General features: G+C 47.2%; 1 protein-coding gene across 1 annotated transcript in view; it reads left to right on the top strand.

Moving 5' to 3' along the window:
- LOC119363980 (oligoribonuclease-like) overlaps positions 1–9,655 on the top strand; it is a 21,004-nt gene that overhangs the window by 7,367 nt on the left and 3,982 nt on the right. Inside the window, exons 4-6 of the mRNA XM_037629368.1 lie at positions 1,895–1,971; positions 3,218–3,299; positions 3,405–3,460. Coding sequence (XP_037485265.1) covers positions 1,895–1,971; positions 3,218–3,299; positions 3,405–3,460 — 215 coding nt within the window. The remainder of the gene's footprint in view (positions 1–1,894; positions 1,972–3,217; positions 3,300–3,404; positions 3,461–9,655) is intronic.

Raw genomic sequence — 9,655 nt, 5'->3', positions numbered from 1 at the left:
ATCCATTTGCCTTGGTGTCCGACGCCACCTTCAGTTTCCCTTTTGCCGGTTATACTCTTGACCGCGACGCCCTTGCTGGATTTGGGCGGCATATTGCGGCGGCATGGGTTTGAGATTGGGAGGAGGAGATGTAGAAGAAAGAGGAGAGTTTTGGCGTGAGCTGCAATGGCGGAGCACAGGAGGCAGAAGAACGCTAGAAAGAAGATGGAGCCAAGGGGAAAATGGACAAGTGTCGTTCCCCTCGGCGTCTCCTCCCTTTTAAAGCCCAAACATAATGGGCAACGACTGGAGCCGTGTTGTGTGACCCGTGTCATGCGACAGGAAATCCTGTGCGTATCCCCACTAACGTAGTTTATGGTGTGCGGGAATCGAGGCGTTCCATTAATGGCTCCGGTAACCGAGGCTCATGCCTGGTCATGCCGTCACACTGATGGGACTGACCTTGGTGGGGCCCTCGTGCACCCACGCATGTCTCGTTGACCGAAGGTCCGGATGACTAGGGTGGTCAGGTTCAACCGGTTGGACAAACAATTTGGTCTGGCTCGACCAACTGGTCAAAAGTCTGGCTTGGTCCCTGGTTGGGCTGTACGTCAAAGTTATACAAAGTGTTCCGTGGGAAATCGACTCGAGGGAGCTGGCTTGCCGTGAAAACATTTCCATGGAGGTTGGCTATCTTCATCAGCAAATCACGACCAGAGGCGGCCGTCCTCCCAATGGATGGGCCGACTTCATGGAGCTTGCTGGCCATGGGAGGTCGGCTAGGTCGGAGAACCAGTTCCGATCTTGACGAGCTTCAAGATGGCATTCAAGATTGACCCTGACCACGAAGCAACCAAGCTCGGAGACCAGTTCAGGGGTTACTGACGGTGTTACAGCCCGGGGGTGCCCCACTTCACCGGAAGTTGGCCCAAGTAGGTCGGCCCGAGGTCCTCTAGGTTGGTTTACGCCCTGGGCCATCAATCATCCTGGCACACGGGTCCTATAGAAGGAAGACTCAGAAGCCTTGACGTACAAGACAAGGAAGCCGGAGTCCAGGAGGACCCCTCCACCGACGTACCCGACTAGGTCTTGTAAAACCTAGGGCCCTGATATTCTATATAAGCCAGGGCAGGGCTAGTTGTTAGCAGAGAACTCAATCCCTCGATCATACTTGTACTTTGTACACCCCATAGCAATAATACAACACGAGCAGGAGTAGGGTTTTACCTCTATTTCCCACCCGATCTACTCGCCCAGCCGGGATACCCTGTCAAGGGATCTGCCGGAAATAACTCTGACAGGAAGCATATTGTAGGTGATGTAAACTCAATATTGCATTGCACCTCTGCACACGAAATGTAAAAGGATAAAAGATCTAACCAGCAACTTAGAACAAATGGTGAAAAGACAGCTGATATACAGAATCAAAACAATCAGCACGCCATTGGCTATGTGTTACCAGTTTAATAAGTTAGTAAGGCCAGTTTACTAAGTACTAACATCTGCCATTCAACCCAAGACTGATGCAAACACAACAAGTAAACCTTTCCGGGTTTCTAATTTGTTCAACATGTTCTTTTGTTCAAGTTTTGCAACTTATAGTTTACTACATTAAAATGAAAAAAGACGCATGAGAACAGTTGGTCGGAAGTCATTTACAGTGCATGATATCTACTCTGCCCGAAACAATGTACGACCCATTACTGATTTCCTTGGTATCGTAAGTCAATAATAGTCTTCTTTTGCTGTTTTCTGATGTGAACTGCGCCTTCATTTCTTGCTATTGTTCTCCTCTAACTGATGTGTAGATATGTCAAACTGAAATTCTGTTGCTTCTGTCGGAACTCGTATTATCAATTTTACACAATGTCAACACTCTGACTAACATGCCACATGCTGGTTTCTGATTGTTTAGGTTTGGATATCAGAAAAGACCGCATACTGGAGATTGCTTGTATTATAACAGATGGTAAACTTACCAAACGGATAGAGGTGAGTTTTAAACTAATGCTACGTACAGTGTTATGAAGTTGTGGTACATATTTCTTGACTTCGTGTTTTGGAAGTGAGTAGCTTCCACAACTTATGATATGCTAGTTTTCTCGATTCAGTAACACCTTTGCCGTGGTACATATTTCTTGACCTTGAGTTTGGAAGTAAGCAGTTTATTATAGACTACTCTGCCTCGTTGTTATTGAAGCTGCTTCCATTGCTTCCTCATTGAGTATGTGGATAAGGCACACTAATCTGTGGTCCTTAATGAGTTGTTCCAAGCTCGTTATCATTGAAGTAGTTTAAAACAGTTAAATAAGATTGCCAATCGCATCAGGACTATGTAAGTGCCAAGTTAATTTGTTTTTGAAGAGTCAATGAGAAGGAAACACTATTAGATGATGGGTCAATTCTTATTATACTGTTTATTTTGTAAAATTAGGCCCCTGTGTGGGAATACGAAACACAGTAACGAGAGAAAACATAGGAACGGAGAAGGAATCTAGGCGTGAAACGCTGGAGGTAAAGAACACAGGAAAGTTGTCAGAATGGGCGTTCGGGTGACCATAGGAGAGCATTGCGTGAACAGTAGCCTACAGGCCTTTTAAAATTAGCTATACGGGTTAAACAAGGCAGCTTTACCTCCAACACTCTCACCTCATCACGTTACACATTTGTTTTTTTTAATCCTACTGATTCTAACAGCGACTGCCGAGCGCCTCGCCTCGGTCTTCCGCGGGAAAATGAGCTCTACGCGGATGTTAGAATTCCTCTGGAATCAGCATCGAAGGAGCTAGTTTCCTCTGGATTACTGTATGTATTCCTGCGTTCCGAACGCTACAAAGGAAAGTAAACCTGTGTCAATAGTGTTCCTCCAAAATTCCTGTACAAAACCTACGAACCGAACGGGGCCTTACGCTAGTGGGAAGTAGCGAACTGATATGCCATCAGCTTCTGATGTTTACTTTGCATAATCTTTTCTTATTCTAAGAATCCCCTTACAACCTTAAATGATCATGTTGTTTGGCAAATTCACCCTGTAAAGCAAGCTGGTAGTCTATCATCACCACTGACTTTGGCTATGTACTTATGTCATACTTTGTGTTTGGGTATCTTGAGGTTACGGAGGCAATTTGTTGCTTTGTCATTTCTTTGTCGTTAATCATATTGGTTGATGAACAACTTCTGTTGGTATGACATCGCGAGACATAGTGCTCAACATAGCTATTATTACCTTCTTTTGCAGGGTCCTGATTTGGTTATAAGACAGAGCAAGGAATGCTTAGACAACATGAATGATTGGTGTAAAACCCATCATGGTGCCAGTGGTAAATACCTTCTAGTATTAAAAATGACATGTGAATCTAATCTCTTGCTCATGTAACCAATTTAGGACTTGCTAATTTGGTCTGTTGCTCTTGTAACCACTTTAGGACTGACAGAACAAGTACTGCAGAGTGACATTTCTGAGTGTGATGCTGAGAAACAGGTACTTTAGTCCTTTTTTTGGTAGCCTGACCTCTTTGAAAGGGCTCATATAATTAAAGCATATTCTACTTGAAACCTCGGAAAGAAAATTGCTAATAGGTATTGCTAATACGTACTCCCTCCGTTCCTAGATATAAGGTGTATAGATTTTTGAGAAAAAGTTCAGATTATATGGTGTATTGCATTAGTTGACAATTACCTTTTCACTAGCTACAGCCAACGCGCATCACCTTCCTAGAAAAAAGGAGATGGCACAACCCATCCCGTCTGTTTTGTGCATACGTGTAGGTTAGTTAGGAAAGAAAGATTAGACATGGTGCATATCAAGCTGGCCTAAGTTTTAGGGAACAAGAAATCTTGTTCCATCTTTTTCTTCCTTCGTTCGTGTGAACATATCCGTCCGTCTCTCGTCCTTTGTTTGCATGGAGAATCAACACGGCAAGGGCGCGAACTCCCATTCCATGGAGCCGGCCACCTCCCATCCCATGCAGCCGGCAAGGACGCGAACTCCCATTCCATGGAGCCGGCCACCTCCCATCCCATGCAGCCGGCCACCTCCCTTCTCAACGAAGAGATCAAGCCAACAGACTCCATTCCCATGGACAGGGAGGAGGTAAAACCTGTGACCTCGGATCCATTGGACAAAGATCAGATGAAGCCGGCGACTGTGCCATGCTTAATGTGTCTTTAAGTGCCCGAAACAACAAACGACTTACTAATGAATTGGTTCATGGACTTGGCTTCCTACAAGTGTTCTGGCTGCGGCGAGACTCTATGTTTGTTCGAGCCGCCCTTACAAGAATCTTCAAGGAGCAGCTCTGAGTATAAAGTTAGAGAGGATGAAGGCAATGGCAGCGACTTGGACGCCGGATTGAAGATTAGAGAGTTTGTGAAAAGCAAGTACGGGGCACCGGAACATTTAAGAGTTGATCGGTAGCATGAATAATTTTTTTGTGGTACCTCTACTTTCAGTGTGTTCCCAAATTCCAATGTACTTGATGTCGTTTATTGAAGAAAAACAACAATATTTTGAAAGATGAACTAAGAAACTAACAAACTTTCAATAAACAACAATATTTTGAAAGATGAACTAACAAAAACGGTTCACTTATTCACCAGAGACACTACGAATCAGCCGAATTTTGAAAGATGAACTACACATGATATACATGTAATCAGTACAACTAGTGGCATGAGTAGTACTCCTAATACCATGACGAACAACACATTTAATTGACTCGATGACATAAATAAGTGTATGGTCATTAACATGTGCATGCTCAAAGTCTTGTGAAATTGTATGAATACATCGGGCTCGCACGTCGAGTACGACAAAAACTTTATTAGGTGCTCAAACCGGCATCGAGTACATCTGGAACACATTGAAAGTAGAGGTACGACAAAAAAATTATTCATGCTGCCGATCAACTCTTACATGTCCGGTGTCCTATACTTGCTTTTCACAAACTCTGTAATCTTCAATCCGGCGTTCGAGTCGTTGCCATCTTCATTGTTGCTACCTTTATACTCAGAGCTGCTCCTTGAAGATTCTTTTGAATGCGGCTTTAACAAAACTCGAATCTCGCCGCAGCCGGAACACTTGTAGGTGTTGAGAGTTATATTTATGATGCCCTTTGGCTTTCTGTATTTTGGCATTTGGCCTCCCACATGTACTTGTATATATGTTGGCTTTGGCCTCTCAATAATACTATGTTGTTGTTTATCTAACATGGTATAAGAGCAGGGGCGGATCCAGATTGGAAATTACCCGGTGTCCACATAGAAGAATGCATGCCTACATGTCAAATAATTCAATGATCTACACACTAAATCAATGGATTACATTAAGCAAGTTCAAATTGAACCCGGTGCCGGTGACACCGGCTAGCTCTACATAGCTACGCCCCTGTATAAGAGCCTAGGTTATATTTTTCTCCACGGCTGCCGACTCTACGGTCCGCCGCGGCCTCCGTCAATCTCCGTCTGGATTTTCGCCAGTCCTCGTTCGTCCGCGCCGCCCGCTGTCGGTTGCCTGTCTCTGCCAAGCCACCGGCCTCGCTGTTGCGCGGCTGTTGTTGTCTGGCTGCAGCTCCACCTGCTTAGGCCGGGTAGCCCTGTCTTCCACGAGCGCCATCGATTGTGCGCCCTTGCCCGCCTGGCTAGTGTCCGCTGCCTCCCTGCTGTCCACTGCCTTCCCGCTGGTCCGCTGCCCTCCAGTGGCCATTCTCCCTCCGGCCTGTACCGCTTGCTACCTTTCGCTGTACCGAGCCGCTGTGATTGTTTTGGATCAATCCAGATCAAGTTCCGCTGTGATTGTTTTGGATCAATCCAGATCAAGTTCCACCACCACATGGCAGATCAAGTTCCACCAGACGTAAGTTGATTTGGATCCTGCTCTCGATCCAGATCAGCCCGTGACTCCAGGTCGGGCGTCCGCTCTGCCATTCGGCCATCCGCTCCGTCGTTCTTGCGTCCGTGCCGCCCTCCGGCCATTTGTGCCGCCTGGCTTCGGCCCGCCAGATCCCAGCCGTTGTCCTGCTCCTCCGCCCGCGCCAAACTTCTGCCTTGCATTATGCGCGTGCGCGTGCTGCTCTGTTTGACGGGCTCAGTTCGTGTGGCTGATCTGCTTTGTCCAATTACCTACTCCCACAAAAAAATGCCATTGTCATCCGGTGTTCCCTATATTGATCCCGTCTTGCACACGCGCCGTCTCTCCGTGCTTGGTGCTCATCCACATGTGATGTTGTCCCTTCCGGCCTCTTTGGCGGGATGCGGTGGTCGCTCTTCCACGACTCCTTTCGTGGCTTCCTCACGCGATGGTGCCTCCACGTCGACTCCACTCGCGGCTTCCGACCGCAGTTGGCGCCGCTCTTCGTTGACTCGTTTGATGGCTTCCGCACGTGATGATGGCCGCTCTACATCGTCTCCTATGGTGGCGTCTGTTGCTCATGTTCCTTGACTTAGCATGCAACTCTTTTCAGGTAGTCAGATTGTTGACTCTAGTTGCAAGGTCAATCTTGACTTCGATTCATGTTCTGTTCAGGATCGTCGCACAGACGCTTTGCTTGGTGCTGGCCCTCGACGCCATGATGGTCTCTGGGAGCTTGATTGGCTTTGTCTTCCCTCTGATGCCAATGCTGCGAGTCTTGTGGCCCCTGTTGCCGCATCTGCTAGCTCTTTTCAGCAATGGCATCATCGTCTTGGCCATTTATGTGGTTCTCGTCTCTCGTCTTTAGTTCATCTTTAGTTCATCATGGTGTTCTGGGGCCTATCTCCGGTAACGCTTCGTTGGATTGTTTGGGTTGTAGGCTTGGTAAGCAGATTCAGCTACCCTATCCTCACAGTGAGTCGGTGTCCGAGCGTCCTTTTGATCTCGTTCACTCAGATGTTTAGGGTCTTGCTCCCTTCGCTTCGAAAGGGGGTCATCGCTACTATATTCTCTTTATAGACGATTTTACTCGCTACACTTGGATCTATTTCATGTCTTCTCGTAGCGAGGTCTTATCTATATACAAAAAATTTGCTGCCATGGTTCATACCCAGTTCTCCACTCCTATTCGTGTTTTTCGCCCAGATTCTGCTGGTGAGTGTATCTCTCATCCGTTGCGAGGATTTCTTGCTGAACAGCGTACTCTTACCCAGTTCTCTTCTCCTGGTGCTCATGCTCAGAATGGCGTGGTTGAGCGCAAGCATCGTCACCTTCTTGAGACGGCTCGTGCGATGATGATCGCTGCCTCTCTTCCGCCTCACTTTTGGGCTGAGGCTATTTCCACTTCCACCTATGTCATCAGCATGCAGCCATCTGCTGCTTTGCAGGGTGGTATTCCTTTCAAGCGTCTTTTTATCGTTCTCCTGATTATTCGACGCTTCATTTGTTTGGTTGTGTTTGCTATGTTCTTCTTGCCCCACGTGAACGTACCAAACTGACCGCTCAGTTTGTCGAGTGTGTCTTTCTAGAATACAACTGTGAGCATCGGTGTTGGGATCCTGTCGGTCGTCTAATGCGTATTTCCCGGGATGTGACCTTTGATGAGTCTCGTCCTTTCTACCCGCGTCCATCCTCCTCGACCTTCTCTATGGAGGACATCTCTTTTCTCACATTTCCCGATACACCTCCCTATGTGCCCCGTATCCCTACCCCTCCACCAGTTGTTGCAGATACAGCGTCGTCCTCTTCAACAATTTCTTCTCCTTCCTTGTTGCATGACTCTTCGATACCTTCCCCGTCCCCACCTTCATCCCCGATACTTTCCCTGTCTCTACCTTCATCAACGACGCCTTCCCCGTCAGCTCCGATGTCTTCCCCGTCTCCACCTCCGGTGATTCTTACTCGTCCCTCTTTTCCTTTCCATTACACTCGTCGTCCATGTGTTGTGGATGCGTCCACTGATGCGCCATCTACTTCTGGTGTGTCGTCTTCCTCATCTCAGCCGACTTAGGGCCAGTTCTTTTGGGTAATTCTCCCAGAATTGCCACTCCATCTTTTTTTACAATTCCTAGCTAGTTAAGGTCTAATTAGCTAGGAATTGTAAAAAAAGATGGAGTGGCAATTCTGGGAGAAGCCGGGGAGGGGGTCAATTCTAGGAGAATTGCCCAAAAGAACTGGCCCTTACGGTCTTCGGGCTCGGCCTTGTCCTCCTCCTGACCGCTATTCTCCTTCCTGATATGGTCTTTCGGCTGTACTTGAGCCAACCTCTTATCATGATGCTATTGTTCATCCTGAATGGCAGCTTGCGATGGCAGAGGAGATTGCTGCTCTTGAGCGCACTGGCACGTGGGATCTGGTTTCTCTTCCTCCCCGTGTTCGTCCCATTACTTGTAAGTGGGTCTATAAGATTAAGACTCGCTCTGATGGTTCTCTTGAGCATTATAAAGTTTGTCTTGTGGCTCGTGGTTTCCAGCAGGAGCATGGTCGTGATTACGATGAGATTTTTGCTCCTGTGGCCCATATGACCACTGTCTGCACACTTCTCGCTGTGGCCTCTGTTCGCCATTGGTCTGTGTCTCAGCTTGATGTTAAGAATGCCTTTCTTAATGGTGAGTTGCGTGAGGAGGTTTATATGCAACCGCCACCTGGGTATTCTATTCCTGATGGCATGGTTTGCCGTCTTCGTCGCTCTCTCTATGGTCTTAAGCAAGCCCTCCGTGCTTGGTTTGAGCATTTTGCCTCTGTGGTGATTGCAGCTGGTTTTTCTCCCAGTGCTCATGATCCAGCGCTGTTTGTCCACCTTTCTGCTCGTGGTCGCACTCTTCTTCTTCTATATGTTGATGACAAGATCATCACCGGTGACGATCTTGAGTACATTGCCTTTGTCAAGGCCTGTCTCAATGAGCAGTTTCTTATGTCTGATCTTGGTCCTCTTCGTTACTTTCTTGGGATTGAGGTTTCCTCCACCTCTGATGGCTTTTTTATTTCCCAAGAAAAGCATATCCAGGATCTTCTTGCTCGTGCGGCTCTTAGTGATGAGCGCACTGTTGAGACTCCTATGGAGCTTAATGTTCATCTTAGTGCTTCTGATGGTGAGCCCTTGTCTGATCCGACTAGTTATAGTCATCTTGTTGGGAGTCTTGTCTATCTCGCTGTCACTCGTCTAGATATCTTCTATCATGTCCATATCTTGAGTCAGTTTGTTTCTTCTCCCACTTCTGTTCACTATAGTCACCTTCTTCGTGTTCTACGATGTCTTCGTGGCACGATCTCTCACCGTCTATTCTATCCTCGTTCTAGCTCGTTTCAGCTCAAGGCCTATTCGGATGCTACCTGGGCTAGTGACCCTTTGGATCGCCGTTCACTTTCTGCTTACTGTGTCTTTCTTGGTGGTTCTCTCATTGCCTGGAAGACGAAGAAACAGACTGCAGTTTCTCGTTCGAGTGCAGAGGCCGAATTGCGAGCTATGGCTCTTCTCACGGCGGAGGTGACTTGGTTACGCTGGTTACTCGAGGATTTTGGTGTTTCTGTTACTACACCTACTACACTCTTATCAGACAGTACATGTGCTATCAGTATTGCGTGGGACCCCGTGAAGCATGAGCTCACCAAGCATATTGGTGTTGATGCTTTTTTTGTGCGCGCTGGTGTGCAGGACCATGTTATTGCTCTTCAGTATGTGCCTTTCGAGTTACAACTGGCGGACTTCTTCAGGAAGGCCCAGACTAGAGCGCAACATGGAAGTCAGTGTTGTGGATCCACCATGAG

This window comes from Triticum dicoccoides, chromosome 2B (genome assembly GCF_002162155.2).
Source record: "Triticum dicoccoides isolate Atlit2015 ecotype Zavitan chromosome 2B, WEW_v2.0, whole genome shotgun sequence".
Taxonomy (NCBI): domain Eukaryota; kingdom Viridiplantae; phylum Streptophyta; class Magnoliopsida; order Poales; family Poaceae; genus Triticum; species Triticum dicoccoides.
Note: the sequence above shows the minus strand (reverse complement) of the source record. Positions and strands in the feature narration are given on the sequence as shown.